This window comes from Delphinapterus leucas, chromosome 9 (genome assembly GCF_059928025.1).
Source record: "Delphinapterus leucas isolate spDelLeu-1000000601 "Yukka" chromosome 9, BTC_Dleu_Yukka2, whole genome shotgun sequence".
NCBI classification, from domain to species: domain Eukaryota; kingdom Metazoa; phylum Chordata; class Mammalia; order Artiodactyla; family Monodontidae; genus Delphinapterus; species Delphinapterus leucas.
Window position 1 is genome coordinate 36,819,076 of NC_143137.1, and position 25,712 is coordinate 36,844,787.

A 25,712-nucleotide genomic window follows, 5' to 3' on the forward strand; every position below is an offset into this window, starting at 1 on the left:
CTTGGTGCCATATCTGGATACCACATTTGCTTTTTTTTTCTCATAACGTACCCACTGTAGCATATCTAGACACGTAGCATATAACAATAACCTTTCTATTTAGTGAACAAACAAGTTCAGAATCCAGGGGATAGATATCTGGAAAGGTAGGGCAACATAAAAATCTTTCTTACAAAATATCCACGCAAAAACTTCATTTAGATCAGTCTTAGACGGATTACTTCTCAGCATTTGAGGCTTTAGAACATGGTAAAATAACAGGAGAGAAAATATATACAAATGTGATCATGACTTATTTCTGACAATTATAAAAAGGGGTATACTGGCTAAGTCGATTTTCTTGATCATAGAAATTTTAATTTGGTATTTAAAGGGTTAATAGTTTTACACAAAATGGTTTCCAAGACACCTCTCATGTTTTCCCTACTTTCAAAACTTGAGATATGATTTAACCTTTTCTGTATGATGTAGGGTCCTTGCTATGAACAATTACTACTATATTGTGCTATAACGTATCAATTTACTTTCAGGATCTCTTTGTCCCTACAAATGACTCTAAACTGTTGTGCTCTTCTGGTTGGCCTTCCTTCTCACTCTTTTATGGTCATCACTGTCAGTGAGTGTACTTCTGTACCCACCAACTGGCTCTGCCATCTACACCTCCTTTTCATTTGCTATCCTCTGCATAGACCTCCTGTTTTTCTCCTTAAACTAGAACAAGATTATAGGAATTCCTAAAATCCAGCTAAAGAAAAATAGATAATCAAATTCTATGGATAAAATTAAGTCAAATTTGTTTGGTATCTGAGAAAGAGTAGCTCCCAGTATTTGGATGGGCTTTGTGGAAGTTATTTTTACCTCATAGGGATGCTTTTTCTCTGATTTCTGTCCTCTGTGCTATTTGGATCTACTGAGGTTACCAGATACCAGATGGACAGATTTATAGGAAAGACTTTCCCTGTACACACACATTTAAAAAGTATGTTTATCCAAAGCATGTCCAGAGAGATGGAAGTCAAAATCTGATTGTAAATGGACCTTAAAAAAAAAACCCTAGTATATAAATATGTAATGACTATATCTGAAAGTGAAACAATTAGAACTGGTACTTAAAGTAACATGAAATAGCTCCCTGTTTTCTACTGAATAAAATCCACAATCTTTAGAATGGCATTCACATTGCTTTGTACCTGATTCTACTCTAGGTTTTTAAAAGCCTTCTCTTGCATTGCTTCTCCATATAAACTCTGTTACAGGGAAAAACAAGAACATCTGCTATAATCTGTGTATTACTCTTCTCAATAGCAGTTCTCAATTACTTATTGTGATTCCTCAGGCCACTCAATGGTCTGGAGTAACTGTTCTCTCTTTTTTTCATCCATCTTTGCCAACTGGAGTTCTCTTCCCTAATCCTTCAGAGCTCAGTTCAAACACTACATCTCTGTGGTGAGTGGGAACAACAACTGATGGGGACTCAGGACATGTGTATTCTTGTCCTGGTTTTGTGACTAACTAGCTCTAAATGTGGCCTTAAGCGTGCCACTTCTCTAGGACTTTGGTTCTGGTGATCTCTAAATTGCTTCTGAAACATTCTACAAATCATAAAGTGGACTGACCCTGACCACTTCTGTGCTAGAAGTATCTTCTTTTGCCACCACAGTATGTAGTGTTCCATAGACATCTATATTGCTTGGTCTTCAAGAAAACTATGTCCCAACCATCTCTACTAAGAGAACATGGAGCTTCTTTATGTCACATGTACACAATTTATTACAGTAGAGTCTTAATAATACATGATAACTACGTTTACACCCCCAGTACAACAACATACACACTACAAATGTGAATGCTCTCCTGAAAATCAAAATGAAATTCTCAAAGGAGACGAGTTTATAAAACAATTGATTATCTCTTACTCATATAGGACTGGCACTTCATATAGACTATAAAATGGAGAGCTTTCCACAGCAATAGTAAGTTGATATTTATTTAAACAAAGATAATAGCCTACTGTATATGTAAACTATCCTAAAAAATGGAATTTATTATTGGTTATTAATTTAAAAGTTCTAAAGTAGCTGCTTTTTTTAAAAAACTCACAACTGATCATTTTTAGAAATATAAAGAGTTACATACAGAATTTTAGATTGCTATGGGATAGGAATTTGGAGAACAAGTTTTTACTTTTTTTCACTTAAACGCTTTCATTTTAATACAGTATATATACTTTTAATAAGTATATATCTTAAAAGCATAATTATCAAAAAAAAAAAAAAAAAGCATAATTATCAATTCATGTTTCTAAGATGACTTTTTGAGAGAAACAGGAGATGCAAGTCAAGATAAGGAAATGAACTAGAATGATAATTATTAAATCCAACAATTAAGGAAACTAAGTATATTGAAGTAGAATGTTATTGTTTTATTCTTTAAACATATTAAGAAATAAAATAATGGCAACATACTCTCCCTCTTATCTACTCTAATAAAGCCTACTCTATGAAATGTCTGTCTGTACATTGTAAAATAGGAAATTATTTCTTAATATAGGAACATGAAATATATAGATATACTTTTAGTCAAATTTTACTTATACATAAAATAAATCATGTGAAGATGAAAAAGAAATTATTTTAATTCTGCAACTATTATATTCTATAATAGCTTTCATCATCCTGTTGTAATCAATTCAGTAAATTAAGAAGATAGTTCTCATTTATTTGTTGAAATTGGCTTTGCTGACAGTTATGTCATGATATGCCAAACGAGTTAGTAAACCTGGAAGCTATTCAAGTCATGTAACTCTGTCAGTGTCTCTTATTTTCTTACCATTTTTTATTATGAAAAATTTCACAAACAGGAAAGTTGAAAGACTAGTACAATGAACATTCCTATACTCAATATATATATTCAATAATTGTTCACATTTCACCACAGATTCCCTCTCTTTTCACACAAACACAGACACACACACACACACACACTATATACATATATATTTACCACTAAACATCTTTTGTTTTGTTGAATCATTTGAAAGTAAGAGAGTGAGCTGCAGACCTCATGACACTTCACTCAAATACTTCAGCATCCCTCTTCTAATAAGGACTTTCTCCTATATACAACCACGGTGCCACTATCATTATACCTAAGAAAATCAATAATAATTCCAAAATAGTATGTAACATCCAGGCAATATTTAAATTTCTTCAACTGTCCCAAGAATGTCTTTTAATGTTCTTCTCTTCCCCAACTCCCACCAAGACCATCATCGGTTCACACATTTCATTTGGTTGTTGGGTGCCCTGCTGCCAAATCTTTGTCCCCCTCCCCTTCCTCTTAAAAAAAATCTTTTTTTCATCCATCCGATTCCCCCACTCTCTAAATCATAAGCCACAAAATAACTAACCAGCCTGGGACTTAGGCTCTGAAGTCTGGTAAAGGGAAACTTTTCCCAACTCGATAATGGTCTTCTAAAGTATATGGATGACTGCTAGGAAAACCTTGTTAATTTTACTACTTTTATGTAATGTACCCCACCAGATAAAAAGCTTGCCAAGGGGCAGAACTGCTTGGTTCATCTTTGTAGTCCCTACTGTGCCTCACCGACAGGAGTAAGCAATAACTGTTGAATGGAAGTGCTCTGTTTCCTATGGTCTCTACTTCCTCAGACCCCTTGAACAGTCAGGAGGAATCTAGGTAAAAGAGAGCCACATCACCACTATGTCCCTCCACCCTTATTCCCACTGCTGCTAACTTGGTATGATGTGACAAAACAACACTGAGCTTTAATGATTCTGTATTTCCTTCTTCTGTGGCACACATGTTGATTGCTGCTGATCAAGCGTTAGTGAGGAAGAAACTGGGTGGAAGACACTTGGGCAATCAAGAACAAATTTTTTTTTCTTTCCTCCTGCCCTTCCTTCCTTTAAGCTTGGTATCTGATAGGATTAATCATAGCATATGTTTGAAGTCACTTATGAACAGAAAAATATAATATTAGGAGAACAATCCATAGAAAGCATCACAAAGATGTGCAAATCCAAGCCACCATTTTTGTGCTTTTATTTTTCTAAAAAATCCCATGCTAGGTAGATATACTAGATTTTATTCATGGATTTACAGAATAGAGGGATGAAGAGAACGTCACAGATGTTATACGTTGGAACTTCTCAAAGCAGCTGACGAAATCAGATAAAATTTTCATTACAAAATAGGCTTGGATAAAAACCATAGCTGTAAGAATACAGCTGAGGTATTAGGCAAAGAGTCATAATAACAAGCTGTATGTTTATGTAATTGGTTTAAAATGTCAAGAATGGTAGCAAAGGGGTCAGTGCATAGTCTTTTATCTTTATTCATAAGCCGAAGCAGAGGAAACATTAATGAAACAGCAGACATAGCAGATGGCATGCAACACCGTCACAGGGGACTGACATATAGGTAGAAAATGAAATTTGTGAGTTAGGTTGGAAATTATAAAAATCATCCAATTTGGGAAAAAGTAATTTAGAAAATGTCAATTTATAAGTATTTGTACACAGGAAAGAAAAAACTGATGCTTAAATGACAAATCCAATGGAAACAGCTTGCATTAACATAAGGAAGTAAAACTAAGGCTGATGTTATTAATTACAGATATCAAAAACATTTTATTGATACTGACATATTAGATTCACAATAGTTTCCTGGCTAAATGGCTGTATGAGTGACTATGAGAGAAAATCGCACACTCTAAAGGTTCCCTCCCAACCTAGCTCAAAGGCAGCAGCATGGCAGAACCTGCCAGGAATTCTCAGTCCAGGAGCCCAGTTGCCCTCCTCCAATAAAGAACACAACAAATCTCCCTAATAAAGGTAGAGCAGTGGACCAAAGGCTCCACAGAAGGGCAGTAGAATTCCTTATTCCTCCTGCTTTCTATTTCTAGAACCATGTATTATCTCTGAGGTATCTGGAATGATTTCATTTAAGTATTTCAGGTGATTACAAAACAACGTAGCATAAAAATGAGTAAAGGAAGAAAGAAAAACTCGTGTGGGATGGGCACATAAATTAAAGATAAAAAATAAAAAGAAGTATACGTGTACACGTATATACACACCCAAACCCACACATTCACACTTATAGGTGGGCCTCAAATTTGGCTATCAGCTTTCTTAGATGAGGGAAACAGATGGACAGGAGTTTGTGTAACAAAGAATTTGGCTGGCTTTGTCCCCTGTTCCTAGGAGATAACCTCTAAAGCCTTGGAATTTCTTGAGTGGCTGGAGTGTCTCTGTTATTCCTGGTGGGCCCTTTGACTCCACCTGATAGTTTATGCTAATGAGATAACTCAGAATGGGGACTGCCATGCCACAAAGACCAACCATATGATTAGTGGGTTAGGGCTTTGAGCCACAGGATATCAGTCTGACTTCAGGAAGGGGAGGGGAACTTGAATTTGAGTTTAACCATGTGGTCAATTAGTCAATCAATCAAGCTTAATGAAGTTTCATTAAAAACTCTGGACACCAAAGCTCAGATAAGCTTTCCTGGTTGCCAATACTGTGTGTATGACACACACGGATGTGCCAGAAGGGCAACACATCCCTGGGGAAAATGGGGACAATGGAAGCTTTGTGTTTGGGGCTCTCCCAAACCTCACCCTATGTATCTCTCTGGCTGGTTCTGATTTGGACCTATTTCTACAATAAAACTGTAATCATAAATGTACTGCTTTCCTGAGTTTTGTGAGTCATTACTGCAAATTAATGAAACTGAGGGTGTTAGTGGGAACCCCTTGAATTTGTAGCCAGCTGGTCAGAAGTGAAGGCGGCCTGGGGATCCCCCAACTTGTGGCTGATGTTTGGAGTGAGGATAGTCTTGTGAAGTCTGGCCTAACACTGGGAAGCTTGAAGTCATTGAAAATAAGTATACTATGTGATATAATGGGCAATATACCAAGAATAAATAGACCAAACAAGATGGACTGTTTCTCATATCGATTCTCCAAAGCTGTTTCTCGTGCCAAAGCATATCCCAAAACTTAGTGAAAGCAACACAGAGGGGTGGGATAAGAATTGTCATGATGCAATACAGATACCTGCTTCCTCTTGATTAGAGGTTGAGAGTTTAAGATTTCCTAGAAAAATTATGAACTTCCCTAAACAATTTTCCCTGAACATCGTTTTTATAAATATCGGTTGATAATATTCTTGACTTTGTCCTTCCAGTCAAGTAGCTGGAATGTTACTTTTCTAAGCTCTCACTTGGATGCAGAGCCACTGGACTTAGAAGGTAACCAGGAGACATCTGAGTTGACACTCTCTTATAAAAACTGCATATGTATACCAAGGTAACTAAATGTGGTAATTTACTGATACAATATTCACTGATACCTTGGTCAAAAGTCCAAGATTAGATACTAAACAATAACAGGTTTTGGAATTTATTTACGACAACTAGTTAGTAGAGCCAATTGTCTCTTTTAGTAGACAGATACATATGTATGTATATGTCTTCCTGAATTGTATGAAAAGAGGAAAAGCATCTACTTTAACCAAAAGTGGCACTTAATCACTAAGATATTAATTAAAATAAAGCAGAAGGAGGAAGAATTTCACTCTGCTTAGGATGAGGAAAGCCACAAGAGAATATCCTTACAATGAGAAAAAGGTGGATAATAAAAAACCCTAGAAAAACAAACAGAAAAACCCACACACAACTTTTTTTTAATTTTTGGCTGCGTTGGGTCTTTGTTGCTGCGTGCGAGCTTTCTCTAGTTGCGGCGAGCAGGGGTCACTGTCATTATACTCCAATATATGGATAAACTGTAACTTATTAAAGCATTGCCCTATTGTTGACCATTTGAGTTTCATGCAACTGATTTTTTTTTTTTTTTTTTTGCGGTATGCGGGCCTCTCACTGTTGTGGCCTCTCCCGTTGCGGAGCACAGGCTCCGGACGCGCAGGCTCAGCGGCCATGGCTCATGGGCCCAGCCGCTCCGCAGCACGTGGGATCCTCCCGGACTGGGGCACGAACCCGTGTCCCCTGCATCGGCAGGCAGACTCTCAACCACTGCGCCACCAGGGAAGCCCTCATGCAACTTTTGATTGTTGTAGCTATAAGCTAAGCTGGGATAAATTTGTGCCAATAATGTTTGTCTTTTTTTTTAAAATAAATTTATTTTTATTTTTGGCTGCGTTGGGTCTTCATTGCTGCGTGCAGGCTTCCTCTAGTTGTGGTGAGCGGGGGCCACTCTTCGTTGTGGAACGCGGGCTTCTCATTGCGGTGGCTTCTCTTGTTGCGGCGCACGGGCTCAAGGTGTGTGGGCTTCAGTAGTTGTGGCACATGGGCTCAGTAGTTGTGGCACATGGGCTCAGTAGTTGTGGCTCGTGGGCTCTAGAGCGCAGGCTCAGCAATTGTGGTGCATGGGCTTAGTTGCTCTGCGGCATGTGGGATCTTCCCGGACCAGGGCTTGAACCCATGTCCCCTGCACTGGCAGGTGGATTCTTAACCACTGTGCCACCAGGGAAGCCCCACACAACTTATTTTGACTCCAAAAAGCTGAACTCAAAAGGTAACCAGACAAGGGACTTCCCTGGTGGTCCAGTGGGTAAGACTCTGTGCTCCCAATGCAGGGGGCCCGGGTTTGATCCCAGGTCAGGGAACTAGAGTCCTGCATGCATGATGTAACTAAAAGATCCTGCGTGCTGCAAAGAAGATCCTGCGTGTCACAACTAAGACCTGGTGCAGCCTAAATAAATAAATAAAAATAAATAAATCTTAAAAAAAAAAAAAAGGCAAAAAGACAAATTGAATTCCAAAAGGTGACAAGCTCTCTGAAGAGAGGCAGGGACTCAAGAACTATTTCACCTTTGGCAGAGCATGAGACGAAAAGGGCAAGTAGGAAGAAAATAGCTGAAATTTTAAAGAAGTTTTAAAGGCTAAGTCCCTGGGAGCCTTGGACACAAAAGGATCCAGCTCTTTTCCACAGGTTTCCTCCAAGTTTTCAGGAGAAAGACTGGGAGTAGGGCGAAGAAACATGAGGATGAGTTGCATGTAGAGGCAGGAATAACTGTATTAAAACAAGGATTATCAATGACACAATACAGTTTCTTAAAATACAATAAAACCCAGTGTTCTCAGCATTTTGAGATGAGGGAAACTTAAGCTTATGGCAATATCAAGACATCTTAAGTGAGTAAGAAAACACATGTCAATGACTAAAGAAAAACAGTAAAACAAGCCAGAGAGAAATTTCTTAACTGGATGATGATATATTCCCCCAAATCCATGAGATTTGATCTAATATCTCACCTTTTTGAAAGATATCAGTACATCCTACCCTTTTTTTTTTTTTTTTCGGTACGCAGGCCTCTCACTCTTGTGGCCTCTCCCGTTGCGGAGCACAGGCTCTGGACGCGCAGGCTCAGCGGCCATGGCTCACAGGCCCAGCCGCTCCACGTTATGTGGGATCTTCCCAGACCGGGGCACGAACCCGTGTCCCCTGCATCGGCAGGCGGACTCTCAACCACTGAGCCACCAGGGAAGCCCCATCCTACCCTTTTTGAAACTACAATGATAAAGGCAATTACCATCTGCTTGCTACTTAGGATACACAGTCAGTATATTTCTCCTACTTTGAATCTCCATGAGGTGGCTTTTGAAGAGTAAGGAAGAAACAGAATAGACCGAACATCTTTAAAAAATTAACTAGTGGAGAAAAAAATTATATAGACTTCTCATTTACATGGAATAGGTCATCACAATAAAAAAAAGAGAAGTTGAAATACAGAACAAAAAAAGCAAGAGTTAAACACGTGAGAGCTAGAAAAGCCTTATTTCTATTTGTATTAAAGATAAAAGGGAATCCAGCCTAGGCAAGAAGACGAGGGCTTTTAAAAATGGAAAGGTGGCTATGGGAGACTGCAAAATAATTTACACTGAAGAAAAGAGAAGCTATCAGCATGGCATGGATCAGTATAGTATTATCTGTCCGAGGAAGTATTTTGCTGGCTAAACTCAAGCTCAGGTATAGCCCTATGTTTCTCTAAAGATAGAGGCAACTCCAAAAACACACTATCTTCAAGTGTTAAAAGAAAATATAAGCAGCTTAGGCCCAAAGGAATAAGAAATTCCTATCTATGACTGACCTAAGATAATAAGTAGATGAAAAAAATTCTTAGCAATGGAAACAGAACACTATTATTTGTTTACATATGTATTTATGTCCTGTTCATCCATTTTTATTAATTCTAAAAACTATTTTGAAAATGTCACATTTGCTTATAGAAGGAAGATCCAATTTGATAAAGAATCCCGATAGAGAAATGGTGCTTAGAGTTGGAAAACAGGAGTTTGAGATCCTCCCTTCCTATTTAATACATTATATAACTGTGGCCTTGAGCATATCTCCTAATATCTTCAAACTTGTTTTTCCATCTAAACAGAGATAATGATATTGCCTTAGTGATCTCACAGAGCCAATGTATATAAAAAATGCCATGCAAAATTTAAGCTCTTGTTGAAGATGTTCAAAGTGGTAAACTTTAGGATTCAGTTTAATATTGTTTCAGACTGGGTTACATTTGTTTCCTAAATGGAAACATTAATTAATCTGAAGGTTAATATTACTCAGTGGACACTCTAGCTAACTTGATCTTTGTTGCACTGTTAATAATAATGTTACATTCAATGGGAAACATCATCTTATATTTGGGAAAGTTACTGTAGGTGCAATTAGAAAATTTGTGCTACAAAGCTAGGAATTATGCAGGAAAGGTATAACGTTATACTTTATAAGTCACTGATATAATTTGATCCTTTATTAAAAATCTCTGAAATCTATACAGAAAAGTGGCACAAGGGAGAATAATCTTCTTAGTGGGAGATAGGTAATTTCATTTTGTTGTTTTATTGTCGGGGGAGGTGGGATATATGAAGTAGCAGTAAAAAAAAAAACCAAAAAAACACTGTTTCTCTCTAGAGGATCAAATTGTTATATAGGTTAAAATTTTCATAAAATACTTATAGCTGTCATGAATGATCTCTCAAGCTGACATTTATAATAGTGATTAAAAAAACCCAGTTTGATGCAGCTAAATAGATGTTTCCCCTCGTCCCAGTTTAATTAAAAGTTATATCTTGCTCTGGGAGCTTATGACTGCCATTTATCTTCTACTGTAGGCAAATGTAAAAACTAGTATTTTTTTATGCTTAAGTGAAAAGTGTAACCCATGATTAAAGATGTCTGCCTCGGTTATTTCACCTCTCTTCCTTAAATCAAGGAGATCTGACTATACGGCTCTATAGAAATGCCACACAAATACTTCAGGATCAAATTTAAGTTAATACTTTATGAACAAGGCTCAGAAAAGATACAAAACTGAACACGACAGTCCCAACCATTAAGAGGCATCTAATCCAGTAAGAAAGAAAGATTTTAAAACAACTAACTATAATTGAAAAGCCAAGTAAAATACTGTATTAATAGAGCTTAGAAGAGGTTATTAATTCTGACTGGTGGCATCAGGAAGCTTTTGTGGAAAGTATGGTATTTGAACAATGTCTTGAGGCGTATGTTATTTACACAGGTGGGGCTGGCATTCCTGATTGATGACGCAGATTCCTGAAACCACCTAACAAACGAGTAACTGTGAGACAAGTAGTGTTTTCACGAGAGTACAATCTCTAGATGGGCAGGGGCTGTGGCTTATTTCATCCATTGCTATATCAACAGAATTTAGAACAGTGTCTGGGGCAAGATAAATATTTATTAAATAAATGAATAAACTGGACCCTGGGTAATTGAAAGAAAAAATGGGAAAAGATACTGGAAATGCAGTTTGAGCCCAGAAAAGCTTAAGAATATGTAGATGAAAAAGACCACTGCAGGTTTTAGGAGAATAAAATGATCTGCTATGTATTTTAATATTAAAATTCTGGAGGCAATGCCAATTGATTAGAGAAGTGATTCCACCTACAACGTAAAAGGCACTAGGAGTGCAAAGAAAAGGATGTATATGGGACTCAAAGGTGGAACTGATAGGACTTGACAAATGACTTAGGTATGGGGATGAGTTAAAGATGATTCCAGAAATTTCCAAACTGAGTGACCAGGGGAATGGTGGTACTATTATATAAGAAAAGGGAAACAAGCAAACTACAAATTTTGGTAGAGAAAAAAATAAGTTTAGTTTTAGGCACATTAAAATTAAGATGTTGATTGAAAATTCATATGGAAAAGTTCAACATAATGCAAGTTAGAACTGGAGTTTAGAGGTAAGCCAGGAAGAAAGCTGGAGATGAACCAATCAATGGATATTTACTCTGACTGCCTGTTGTGTGCCAGGACCAAAATTTAAGCCATCAGCATAGCAGTGGTATTGATGAGAGTGCACCCCCTGGAAGGGGGACCTTGGAAAACTTACCCATTTAAAAGAAAAGAGGGAAAAGAACCACTGGAGGAGATTAAGGTAGAATGATGGGATCAAGGGAATATTTTTAAAGAAGGAAGCTAAAAGGGAGGAAGGTATACAAGCTATTCAAACCCTCAAGAATCTTTCCTAATTCTGTAGTTCCACCTTCAGAGTACAGATGAAAAATTTCAAAAAGTGTCAAGTAGGAATCAAGCTCTTCAAAAAGAAAACTGGGAACTCAGACACATCTCATAAATGTCACAAGGAACCAGTGAGGTCTAAAAAAGAATGGAAAAAGTGGATCATTTAGATACTATATGCCTCCAGCCACTCACACAGAAACAGATTTTTTTACCCCCCAAAAAATGGGGCTTGGAAAAAACACCAATGTGAACTTAGCAATATAGCGAGTGCTAATGAAGGATATTTAAATATAAGACATAATTCCTACCTCAAAGAAATTACGAAGTCATTTTGAATTAACAGCAAATCATACACAGGTATTTACACTAAATCCTTTATTTAGAGTTCCAAATAACTTTTTATTTAAAATTTGTTTTTGGCCATGCCACGTGGCTTGCGGGACCTCAGTTCCTCGACCAGGGATCGAACCTGTGCCCCCTGCTGTGGAAGCACAGAGTCCTAACCACTGGACCGCCAGGGAATTCCCTAGAGTTCCAAATGAGAGAGTACCTATGAACAATACCTATGCAAGTCATCACTAATGCAAATCAGGAGAGCAAATGCCAATCTAGTTTGAGGGTCCTCTCTCATGGACTTGAGATCCTACTGACACTGAGCTGAGTTCATTGAAAAACACAGACTGGATTATATACCCATTACCATGAAGCAATTTAAATGGTTTAAACTACATTTAAGTGCCTTTCAGGAATGGTATACCAACTCACACTCTTTTAAGTGGCTGAAAAAGTGCTTGTCCTTTAATATTCTTGCCACCATTTAGGTCACTGTTCTCAAATCTTGTTAATTTGATAAAAGAAAAAATGTGCGTTATTACTTTTGTTGAAGACGGGTTCATTTGATCATTTGGACTTCTTTCTGGAAATGTCTGTTACTGACTTGTAGAGCTCGTTGTACATAAAAGAGAGACATCCTGTCATTATTGCCAACTCCCACAGGAAGATCACCCACACCAACCTCCTGCTTCCACACTACAGAGCATAAAATTACAATGAAATGTCTGACTGCAAATTCAGCCTGTCTTCCTGTTACTTGGCAAATCTTTTCTTTTTGTTGATCTTCTAGCTACCATTCCCAGTGGTAGCCTATTGTAAGCCTCCTCTGCTTTCCTGAAAGTCCAATCCTAGCCTGAATCCCCTCCCTACACAGACCTATAAGATAATGAGCATCCAGGACAGAGCAACTATCAGAGCCTAGAATAAAAAAGAGTACAAGAGTTGTGGGAAGCAGAGTAAATAACTACTAGACTCGCATGGCGTGGCATGGCTTAAAAAGGCAGGTATTAGGCACACCACTGGTATAAAGGCACACCACTCAGCTTTGCTTCTCATTCACTAAGTGCTCCTGGACAAAATCATCTTTCTATGCCACAGTTTCCTCATCAGTAGAACAGCATTTAATAGCTATCTCACAGGGTTGCTATGAAGCAAGGATCTAATGCAAAGGCATGGCATATGGCTGGCACTCAGTAATTGCTAGTTTCTTTCCACATCTCCAAGTTGGTCTGTAGTCAGAACTTGCCAGTTTTAAATGGATTTTTATACAGCTACATTTATCATCTTTTCTTCATTTCACTCTCATGGGCAATGAAGAGACATCAATGGGTCTTTCTCATTAGAAAGTCAATCCTGGCACCAAAGGATTTCCATGATTTAGCTTCATCTTACCTCTTCAAACCTATCTCACACTCCTCCAAAAATCTTTCAGATCAGACTTAACTTTCCTGAATATACTTTGAACATACAGATCCATATGTATTTTCCTCCCTTTTCTACAACTCTCCAAATACCCAAATCCATCTCACTGTTAAGACACAATATATTGTTATTTGTATTACTGGCAACATTTATTGAGTGCTTTCTACATAGCAGATACTATCGTAAGTATATCACATGCATTATCTCACTTAATCTTCACAAGCCCTACATTCTATCATTATCTCCAATCCCAAGAACACATGTTTGCGGTTTTTCTCTAGATTGTACACTCTTTTATGACATGAACCATGCCTTGTGCTTCTTTGTATGATCATCTAGTTAAGCAGGAATTCAATGAACATGAATGTATGTATACACTGACTGCAATTTCATATTTTGTTTCTTTTAAGCTGCCATAACACTCACTTTCATCAAATCTACTACTCTGACAAAGTATAAAGTTGGTAAAAAGATGGGATGTTGTGATTTGTCATAAGAAATGTATATCTGGCTTTAGCCCCCATTCCTGGCACTTAGCTCCTAAAATCCAGGGAATTACTAAGTGTTGAGAGCTATAAATGTGTTTCTTGTTATGCTAACGAGCTGACTTTCAGAGAGTACTAGGTAACCTAAGGATGAGAGCCAACCATGTCATTTTGAGGGTTGGAACTTTCATTCCCCTCAATGGTCAATGATTTAATCAATCATGCCTAAGTAATGAGGTTTCCTAAAAACCCAAAAGGACATGGTTCAGAGTTTCCAGGTTGATGAAGCTCTCTGAACTTCATCTACATGCTGTCTTGGTGGGCCTCAAGTTCCATGGGGACAGAGCTTCTTTGTTCAGGATCTCACACTATGTATTTTTTCATCTGGCTGTTGATTCACATTCATTAATATCCTTTGTAATAAGCCAGTAATCTATTGAGTAAACTAGTTTCCTGAGTTCTGTGAACCACTCTAGCAAATTAATCAAACCCAAGGAAGGAGGGTCATGAGAACCCCTTTATAGGGGTTCACAGCCAGTTGGTCAGAAGTACAGGTGACAACCTGGATTTGCGATTGGTATATGAAGTGGATAGCAGTCTTGTGGGACTGAGCCCTTAACCTGTGGGATCTGATGCTATCTTTGAGTAGACAGTGTCAGGACTGTGTTGAATTGTAGAGCATGCAGCTGGTGTCAGAGAATTGCATGGTGGTGTGGGGAAAGAACCCACATGTTGGAGGTGGTTTCACAACCTTAAAAGGTTATCTAAGTTTTATAGATGTAGATATTTCTAGGGACTTGAGTCTGTCTACAGACATACAACAAAGATTCTGTGTATCGAGTAACGGTAATGGCTGCTGTGTTAGTTTGAGTTCTTATAAAGAAATACATAGGGGTACTAGGATTATGTCAGTTTGATCATTTTTGATTAAGACCACTGTGAGTAAGAGTGAAAAAGCTCATGGAAATAAAAAATTATGAATAAGTACTACCAAACAAAATCCATAAAATTTTACAGTCAATTTATCCTTATTCTGCAGATTTCTTAGATATTACAATAGGGAAAGAAGAGAAACTCAGGAAGTCCTGTTTCTTCACTGGGTTTGTTGCTATAGGAAAAGCATACTTTTTCTTACATAAATCAGTATCCAACAACATCATCTCATGTTTACATAATATAATGTGCTTCAGGGGACTTTCTCAAATCTTACGACTTTGGTAGACAGGATTTATTTTCCTCCTAGATCTCTTGAGGATTTAGCAGAAACACTGAAATCATAGTTTTCTTTCACAACATATCTAGCCAAGTCCAAAGATACAGGGAACACTTATAAGTAACCACTAAAGGAAGAGCAAGTCATTTTCAAGTAATAGTTGAGATTTAGTGACAAATAATGGAAAACTGGATACTTTTAAATAAAATTACTAACTTCAAAAAATTAACCAATTTCTGTTCAACTTCTGAAAATGAAAATTTTCACACCTGTATATGCTGTTATCTTTTTAAAAGACTAAAGATGCTGAGATTTTCAAATCAGCTTCCTTATCGTTAAGGCTGAAAATGAGAAAGACTATTATGATCAAACTATTTGCTTAATTCATAAAGGGGAACAAAAGAAGTGCTAGTGCATAGCACATTCCAGGGGGAGAAGAAAAGTTAATCAATTCAACTCAATTTTAGCTGAGGGCATTCTTCCACGATTGCTGAACCCTAGCATGTGTCAGGCAGCTAAAATTACACTAAAATGTGTAAGCTCTGTTGTTATTTTAGAGATAATCCAGGAAGCAAAACAAAGCCAAAAATTCTCTCTGCATTTTTAACATGAAATGCTTTAATCTTCAATCAAGTGTCTACCTTTCCTGTTTTAAGATCTTTATGTATTATCTCCTCTTTGTGTATGTTTGAAAGTTTCCAGAATAAAAACAAACAAAAAAGGGCAATAACAAAAATGATTTTGTATGTGTTTCCAACACACTGCTCATTCTTTAAAATAACTCTCACCAGTCTCTGCTTCTGAAGTTCTTCTCTAAGTATTCTATCTTCTGGTAAAACATCACACAGCAAAAAATAATTGTCTTGTTCTTCTGTTGAGAGATCAGGAAAATAAATAAGAAATGATATTTATCACTTTTTGAAAAAAAATTTATCTTTCTTAAGAGAAATATATCTATCTATGTCTATGACAATCTCTCTTCTGGTATATAGTTCTGTTTTAGCTTTACTGAAGTTATACAACATGAACAGAGCAATTTAATTTTAGCTACTATTCTAGAGAATTATAATTTAAGAAAGATTATTCCTTTGAATTTTTGGATTGCAGGGAAAAGATGGTAGTCAAGATGTACACTTACCAAATGGAGCTGTGGAATTGATTCTTATCACACTACAAAAATCTGTAATGGGCTGTTCAGTGAACCTTTTCCTCCAATATGAAATGTACCTTAGAACAATCAAAAACAAAGAATGGTGAGAAGACTCAATACCCTACTTACTTTAGAATGATAGGATTTTATAAGAACATTTAATTACCCTAAAGCAATAAATCAAATGTTGACTGAAAACTTCTAGCTAGAAAATTTGTAAATAGAAAGGCAGCAGAGCATTGTAGAAATATGAAATAAATATTTAATGAAATGACATTACCTTGTAAAGGCATGAAAATGATTAAATTTTACCATCCCCAAATTCAATAAAGAGACATATGGAAAAATTAAAATGAATTATTTTTATGTGATAATGAAGTTTTTTTGAAATCACATCTAAGTTTATATGAATTTAAAATGCAACAATGATTAAATAGGCTTTATCACACATTTTCCAATAAATTGAAAGTTAGGTGGTTATCTTATACATCAAAAGAACAGATCATGATAATGCAATGAGAAGTCAGTCTAAATTCAATATCTATATAACAAGATAGAACAATTCCATACGTCCACACTGTGTCTGAAATTTAGCTTTTAGAAAAACAGCCAAGCTTGCAATTCCTGTATCTAATGAGCTGAGTTAGAAGAAGGACACTGGCTATATGTAAAAGCAAAGCATAACACCCAGACCTGCATTATTTGATGAAAGAGGGAGTAAGATGACAGGGTTCAACAAGCTGTTCATCTTTCCATTTATCTAACAAGATTTATATTGACAATTACAATTTCATTTATCAAAGAAGAAGAAGAAGAGAATGTGATCTGCTTCAAGGGGGAAAAAGGAAATGGAAAGGTTGACTCTGCAGTTGACAATTTATCAGGCTACATGTTGATGGATAAAAAAGGAAACTTACAACAAAGGATCAAAACCTGCACAAGAGATGGAACTTAGTTAAACAGACAAAGCACACAGAAAGAGTATATTTAAATGGCTTGATATAGCACCTGTGTCCTGCACATAGTAGGTTCACACTAAATGTTTTAAAGAGGTAGAAGAGCATTTGAAGATTCCTGTAAGGTTCTCTAAGTAGTTCTCCAGCTCCCAATATTTTGACTCCTTTTTAATCTCTCTTTTTCTTATTTTCCCAACCCACGGTGCTCTATAGAAAGGGCATTCATTATACATTAGGAAAAAAAAAATGTGCCGGGAGAGAGGTCTGAGAGAAAGAGAGAAACGTGACATGAGCTAACATAAAATATAAATGGATGACAACACTGAATATAGAATATATAAGTAAAAGAAGTAAAAGATGGGCTTCCCTGGTGGTGCAGTGGTAAAGAATCCACCTGCCAATGCAGGGCACACGGTTTCGAGCCCTGGTCTGGGAAGATCCCACATGCTGCGGAGCAACTAAGCCCGTGCGCCATAACTACTGAGCCCGCGTGCGACAACTACTGAAGCCTGCGCGCCTACAGCCCGTGCTCCGCAAAAAGAGAAGCCACCGCAATGAGAAGCCCGCACACCGCAGCCAAGAGTAGCCCCCGCTCGCCGCAACTAGAGAAAGCCCACGCACAGCAGCAAAGACCCAATGCAACCAAAAATAAATAAAAATAAGTAAATTTACCAAAAAAAAAAAAGAAGTAAAAGAATAATGTATAACAATAGAACCACATGCTTTAGCTCTTCCTTCTCATGTATAACCATGCTGGCAACCTGGATGGGTAAGAAGGGGTAGAACTCTTTCCTTATAAAACAGTGTTAGACCTTATTTTAAGAGATCTGAAAATGATGTATCTGAGGCTCCAGCTCAGTCTCAAACCATAAATACTATAAATGATGAACCATGACCCTATGTCTAGCTCCCTGGCTCCCACATTAGAAGTATCAGAGCCGAAGGCATTTCAGGTCCATCAGAGTACACAAAAAGAGGAAAAGCACCTACAAAAGGCTGACACGTTATTCCCTTTGCCATGCTGGCCAGCTTCAGCACCCTCCACTCCCCAGTTATCTTACACAGTTAGTGTTATTCTCCTCTTTTCCATTCCCCACTAGTTGCTTTTCCTTCCCCTCCAGGGGAAACAGAAAGAAAAGGGAGTCAAGTTTTATCTGGAGTTTCCTCATGGCTACCACTAGAACACACCAAGGAGAGGTTCATCACTCTTGATTACTACTCCACTGAAGGCTCTCTGGGTGCCACCCTCTGGAGAAAACAGAATAGTTGTTGTCAGCCCTTTATATTATTTCCACTATGAGCCTACAGTTTGTTAAAAGGCAGTGATAATTACATGTAAAAAATTACATGAAGCAGATGACCTGGTAAGAGCAGATACTAGTGACCAGACTGGCCTTTGAATTGTCACTGACTAATTCTTTAACAGAGTCAACACAATAAGAGTCTCTTATCTGCACAGATCTTGAGCTAGAAGTAGTTGTGCTTTTTAAATTAAGACGATGGGCCAACCCTTGTGGCTGACGTTTTATTAACTGACTCCACCAGCCCTGCAGGCAACAGGGAAGAGAGAAGCAGGGACTTCGCATTCAGAGATATGAACCTGAATTAAAAGATTTTTTAACCTTTCTGACACTCAGCTTACTCATTTGCAAAATGGATTGTTGATAATTAAACAGGATAACACATGTAAAGCAGTGTCCACCATGCTGGGTGTTTAATAAATGAAAGTTATTATTATAAGAAAAAGTAACATATTTAGATAAGATTAAAGTAGTAAAGAATTTGTTATTCCAGAGAAATACTGGTATCTAAAACAACAACAAAAACAACAATGATAACGTTTCGTCAAGCATTTAATGAGCAAATTAAAATAGTTATATGAGTAGTGTCAGAGGGCACACACAAGTGGCTGAGGCGGGGAAGAGTAGAGTGATGATGACGGTGATCAGAAGGATATCAGTTACTAGCAGCTACCATTACTGAGACCCTACCTGCCCAAGGTCACACAATTAGAATGTTAGAATTGGGATCTGTTGTCTCCAAATCCAAACTCAAGTCTCCTACAATACAATGCCTCTCATGTCACGTGAGGACCAATCTACACAAGAATTTCAGAAAAAGGCAGAAACAGGAGAAAGCCTCCAGAATTAGTTGTAATGGATACTTGAAGAATTTTCTTCCTTAGAGACCAAGGAGAATGCTTTTTGACACGGCAAAACTGAAGTACAGACATGAAGTCTGAAGGGAGAGGGAAGGTCTTCCCTTTCTGAAAAGCATATTACCTAAAAGCAGCTCTTGGTCTGAACTGCTCCTAACTTCCTGCCCAAGTGTTGAAAGTTGACACCAGCTGTTTGGGACTGTTGAATTGGAACTGCTTGACTAAGCAAAAGGTACAGTACCTACAGAGGCACTGATTCCTCTGATGTCCTGATTCCAAAAGTCAATGGCTCTTAGTCTCTAAGGACTTCCATGTTGAGTCCTTTTCTCCTTGATCTTTGAAGAGAAGGCTCACATCACGTATTTGTTTTGTATCACAGTTTACCTCAGTGTGGTAGGCACAAGGGAAGTGATTACTAACATCGGCTGACTTAAAATCATGGGGAGATTCTGTCTGACAGAACTTCAGTTACCCTCTTCAAATAGTTAAGGCGTCCAATGGGATGAAGAGAGAGAAGATACTGTTATATGCTCATGTCTGGTAGTCTTTACATTGGTTAAAAGCTATTTTATTGCTCCATGAACAAGTGGTCACGAATTCTGGAAAGGATGTTTTTCAGACACCATCTCTAAGAGCATCTCTGAGATGTTGTTAGGTAGCTTCTGGGGGAAGAAGGATAAAGCAGGTAGTAGGCCAGTCCAATAGGCACAAAGGTGTCATCTGAGTGGTCTCCTCCTGACCAAAGGCTGGGTGACAATAACATCAAAGGGAAAAAGAATCATGTTACAAAAGCAAAATATAACCATAAACTACCATATAACTTAAACATATACAATTATGTATCGTATCTTATTGTGGTATACTATATAAATAGATCTGAATTGCAACAAACTTTTGACCTAAGTCTAAATTTAAGATGTATCCTAGTTATCACATAATAGTACTTTTTTAGTTTATAATTAAAATTAAGAGGTATCAATATGTCCATTTCCCTGTGGTTGGTAAAAGCATTCAGATAAATTGTATTCAATTGAGAGATGTTTTAAAGATAGCAGATGTTCAATACATGCACTGGTGGCATTTTTTCCCACCCACTAAAATTTATTGTTCCATGTTAAGGTATCGCTTAGTACTTCTTCATTTTTTCCTACTTCTTTAGTTTGTTTAAAGCAACCACTCAATATATAAAGGAAGCCAAGAAATAATATGTGGTATGAACCCTTTAATTGGAGGACAGTTATCACAGCATTTCATATTTTATTAAAAAGCCATAAAAGTAATTATTAGGTCACCAGCAAATACTTTCTTTTAAAAGAACTTTAATCACATCTCACAAGAAATCCTTGTAGTAATATCATCTTGCCTGCCCAGCTCCCCATTGTAACTGGCGTGCTTATTGACAGAAGCATAAAGATTTGAGATATAGTCATTAATTAAGTAGCACTGAATGAGTGGACTCTAATATAGAAAGGGGCAAGAATCAAGGAGTTAACATTTTTCTTCTGGAAAAATTTTATCTACTGAATAAAGCTAGCAAGTAGCTCAGTATAAATAACTATGTTAATAAACGGCTCAAAGGAGAGACTTTTACTTTTGTTTTATTTGCTCTGAGAAAATTTTACTGTTACTTTGTTCCAATAAAGAAAATGTTAAATATATTTAAACGGAAACTTTAGAGCTTATTTCTTACAAAGGACAAGGTAAGTCCATCTCTTATCTATTATTTATCGTCTTTATTACTTATTGTACTCAGAAGCAACAACTCCTCTCTGAGAAGTTTTATATATATATAAGAATTATTCAACCTATAAAGAAGTTCTGAGTGAATTAACTCATGCCAATTGAACCTCTCACTATCCCTCCCTCCCCTCAATAACTGCTAAGAAAAAGTCACATAGGTTGTTACATAATATTGAGCAGAGTTCCCTGTGCTATATACAGTAGGTCCTTGTGGAACCTAAATGGGAAAAGAATTTGAAAAAGAATAGATACTTGTATATGTATAACTGAATCTCTCTGCTGTACACCTGAAACTAACACAACATTGTTAATATATTAAATGGTATTTAAAAATAACAAAGTTTAGCCATATCCATTCCTGGTCAGTGTGAATTAATCACATTTTTACTTCCTGAGGGTGAAACTTTTATGTAATTAGGAGGCGAGTTGACAAGGAAAATCTAGGTTTCCAAATTTAAAGTACATGTTAACTACACACTTTATTTAGAAAGCACTTATATCCGACATGCATCTTTTTCTTTTTAATTAAAGCATCCATTTTATTACATAACTGCATTTATAGTGTGATTGATCTCCATATTTAATTATTAACTCCTAAGCCCTGAGACCTAGTAAATAATTTGATTTTCCTGCCCACATACAGATGAGATTGACAACAATGATAAAAGAGATTGATTAGTACAAATATAGCCACTTAGCCATCATACATAAGTACAAAGGATAAAATACGAACTGATTCAGACATTTCTCACAGATTTTAGAAGACAAAGAAAATCTTAACATTACTCAATTATCACTGGTTGATCATCATATTTTTCTGCAATTCCTGAGGGAGAATTTGCATTTATGTGGTAAAAAAGAGTAAAAAAAAAAAAAAAGTTTTACATCAAAGAAAGGCCAAGTGATAGGAAATTTATAAAAGAATAACTCTTTTGATAGTCCTGTCAATGGTTATTTGAATAAGAGAAGAATTCAAAGCTCTCTAGCCTAAGAAACGTCTAAAACAAAATCGACAGATCTGACCACCTATAGCTAGGTATCATATAAGAGAAAACTCCCAGAATACTCCCAACACACACACATGTGTATATACATATATACACACATACAAATTTTAATTGAAAATAAAGAATAATGAATGAGAATGAGAAGCACAGAGTGTTTCCTCTGAAGCCATGTAAGAATTAGTTTATTCCAGTAGTTGGTGGCATATATTGTTCATATAACTCTCCTTCCCTATTCTGTCTCTGCCCCCTAACCATACAGCCCCAAAGTCTACTCACAAGTAGCAATGCTTGAGTGGATGGATATAAGGGGCCATAACAGAGACAGCACGCAGCAGACATTCATTATTGGTGCTATGCATCTGAGAAGGCCAAGAAGGGCTAGAGAATAGCTAATATTACCCCTTTGAGCACTGTGGCTATTTGTCCTTAAAAACAAACTGCCATTCTAGAAGTTTAGAGTACTTAGAAACTTAAATGAAAATTTCTCAAAACAAATTTTACAAATGATAATTAGGTCTTCAGACCAGCATAAATGCCTATTGAAATCTTAAGCTACCGTTGCAGGAAGCTAAGACTTCAAATATATCTTTTGTAATCAAAATATAATTAAAAATTTGGCTACCATTTATTGTGTATAAAAGATATCTCAGACACTGGTGCTATACATGCCCTGTTTTATATAATGCTCAATAATATTATGAGGGCTGGTGTTACCCCCATTCTATAGATGAGAAAACTGGTGCTTAGAGTGGTAAGTAGCTTGCTGGAAGCCATGTGGTAAAGAAAGTCACCGAGTCTGCATTCAATCCTAGGCCTTCCAGGTTTCACAGTCCACTCTTAATAATACAGCTTGTTGCTTGCAAAACCCATTCTAAGAAACAAGTTGCTTGCTAAGAATAATGTGGTCTGGGAGATACAGAGTTTAGATGCAGGGATTTTATAATATCTGGGCTACTCTAACGTTTTGTAGGGAAATCAATGCAGAACATCTCAAAATGGGACCCTACCAGATATACCAAAATATGTGCTTTCAGTAACTATACAAAGCCAGTTAACTACACTGATATTGTTTATATGGAAAATGATTCCAAATTTCAACTAATAATGACCTGTACATAACTACTCCACTATATCTGCTTAAGAGAAGGCATTTCTCTTAGACAATCACTACCAAGAATTAGTCTAGAATTAGTGACTATAATTAGCTCACTTTGGGGGCCTGGTTGTATAGGTCAGGTTCCTACATTTCACACATGCCCAATGTTGGCAGTTCTTCAACTACTCACATCTACTCTTCATCCTTTTCCTCTAAGTACCTCAGTCACTGACCTTAATTGCTGTCTACTCTTATAGCCCTCTGGCTTGTTGAAAGACTCAATATTTTCCTGGTTTTCAACCATATAACAGCATTTAAGCTGACAGGTGTTTGGATGATAAGCTTTTGGCTTAAAAGGCTCCAAGTATCTCTTTCCCCCAAAACTGCCCTTTGGGTGGCCTTTTACCAAGTCTATTCTCACCTTTCTGGAAGAACTCACTTAGTTGGAGAATGCATATGTCCTGAAACATGGAAAGAACATCAATCTGATAGAGATCAACAATGTCCAAAATTTCATGGAATGTGGTAAAGGGAATATTATTGACACTTCGGAAAGTTGGTCTGCTTCCAGAATTTGTAGGACATGCAAAGGTATGTGACATTTTCAAACATAACTTACACACTCATGAAGGCAAATAAGTACAAAGTTTAAAAAAGACTAAGGTGAAACCTGATAATATGAATTTTCATATTTCTATAGGAATAATTTTATATATGCTATGCCTTTCCTTTAAGAAATAATAAACAATTCTTTTATGGATAAAAACAAAATTTACCTTTGGAAATCAGCAACCAACTTAACATCAGCTATGACAGTCTTATGTTCAATGATCATGTGCTTCAGAAGTTTGTCTTGTTCATCTATAAGAAAATGTTCTTCACAGAAAATACAAGGCACAGATGGAGAACCTTCTAAACTGGTGGTGCCACCTGGATTTTCTGGCAGGGAAAGCGGCTCCAGGATACAATCCTTACTGTCTGGGAGAGACAAAAAGAAAAAGAAAAAAAAAAGCTGAAATCCACTCTCTTTAGAAGGATGATTTCTCACCTCCTGCATTAAAAGGATCCTAAAGATATTTACATAATTCCAAAAAAGAAAATACACAGTACCAGAGAGCAGGATACTTTATTACCATTTTAAATAGCTTCTGTAACCCAGAGGCAGGGAGTATAACAAAGCAGCTCAAACTCCCCATTTGCCAGCTTGAATTGGGAAAACCCACTTGTCAGGACAGCTGTTCAAGCCTTCTTCTTGGATACCGGCCAATGGCAGCAAATCTAGGGGTACCTGGAGGGGGAAGGCTGCAACACACTGGGTTAAGGTTCTAAGGCCCATTTGTGACCTATGGCTGAAAGTCATCACGCTGGGAGGCAAATGGTATATATTGAGGCTACAGGTGATGCCAGGACAATCTTTTAAGCTGCTTCCTGTTACACCTGCAAACTCTTTCCTGTTTCTGATTATTTGTCATGTGCGAAGAAGACAGGTCTCATATTGGGTTAACACAGCATGTGCTGCGTGGCCCAGGTGGCAATTTTTGATGTTGATTTATATCTATCATTTGATTATATAATTATGTATCATAATTCAAGTTCTTGCAAACAAAGAGATGAATGCTCAATTACTAGACATACATGCTAAACATTTATCTTGTCTACACTATTCCTTTTCCTAACATCACCTATAGTATCCTTAAGAGTTGAAGTATGTAAGGTCTACAGCTCTGAATTCAGGGCCTCAAACTATAGCCAGTTGTGTCAGGAGTCCTCTTCAGTCTTCTACGGTGGAAGGCTGGACCTGTCACCTTATGCAGGCTACTGAGTAGTCAGCAACAAGGTAACTAGCGTAAGGCATTTGGCATCTGAGGAAGGGCAGGAGACCTTCTTTGGAAAGAAAGACAGCTATTTCACAGACAGCAATCTTTGGAATTAGGTTACTATTAATTCTACTGTTAAATTTTATTCCTTATTTTTATTTTACTTTACCTATTTTTAAAGGCCTTCTTAATTGAATAATTAATTGAATCAGTTACTGGTACACTGCTGACCATGGCCTAAGAACTGGATAAATGATGTAAGAGGGCAGCACTCATTCACTCACTTAACAAAAATTAGCTGAGTATCTACTGAGTTTTTTCCTGCTTGACTTTGCATGACACTATTACCATCAAGGCCTAAGTGCTTGAAATTTGTTTGAAGGTAAAGATAAGTTAAAAGGATAAAGAGAGAGAGAGAATGTATAGGATTTATGGGAGCATGGGGATACAGCAGTCACCTAAGTGAGCTGGAGAGGGAACGTGTCCCATACGGGATGTCCTCTAATACATCACTCATAATAAAGTATGCTAAATCAAACTGTTTATCTTAGTTACCTAAAATTATTAAATACCTGGAAAGAAGAAAACAGGGTACACATGACAATAGGTAGAATATTAAAAATATTTAAGCACTTTAGAAGCACTATTAGTAAGACTGGTGTGTTACCCATTATTATATTCATTAAATTAGGTAATGAAATCAAGTTCTGGAATGCTATAGCTCTTTAGTTGCAGGATATATTTTTCAGTGATAGGTTAAGTTCTGCAGGAACTTAAACCTGCATGTGAAAAA

General features: G+C 37.0%; 1 protein-coding gene across 5 annotated transcripts in view; it reads right to left on the reverse strand.

The window, feature by feature from the left end:
* The window catches only part of ZNF277 (zinc finger protein 277), a 117,070-nt gene that overhangs the window by 31,965 nt on the left and 59,393 nt on the right, over positions 1–25,712 (reverse strand). For 4 of the 5 annotated variants that reach the window (XM_022582954.2, XM_022582943.2, XM_089917517.1 and 1 more), the window contains 3 exons: positions 23,879–24,080; positions 16,134–16,222; positions 15,784–15,866 (listed from right to left, as the gene is read on the reverse strand). In XM_022582954.2, coding sequence (XP_022438662.1) covers positions 15,784–15,866; positions 16,134–16,222; positions 23,879–24,080 — 374 coding nt within the window. The remainder of the gene's footprint in view (positions 1–15,783; positions 15,867–16,133; positions 16,223–23,878; positions 24,081–25,712) is intronic. The other variant, XM_022582974.2, reaches the window with a different exon arrangement.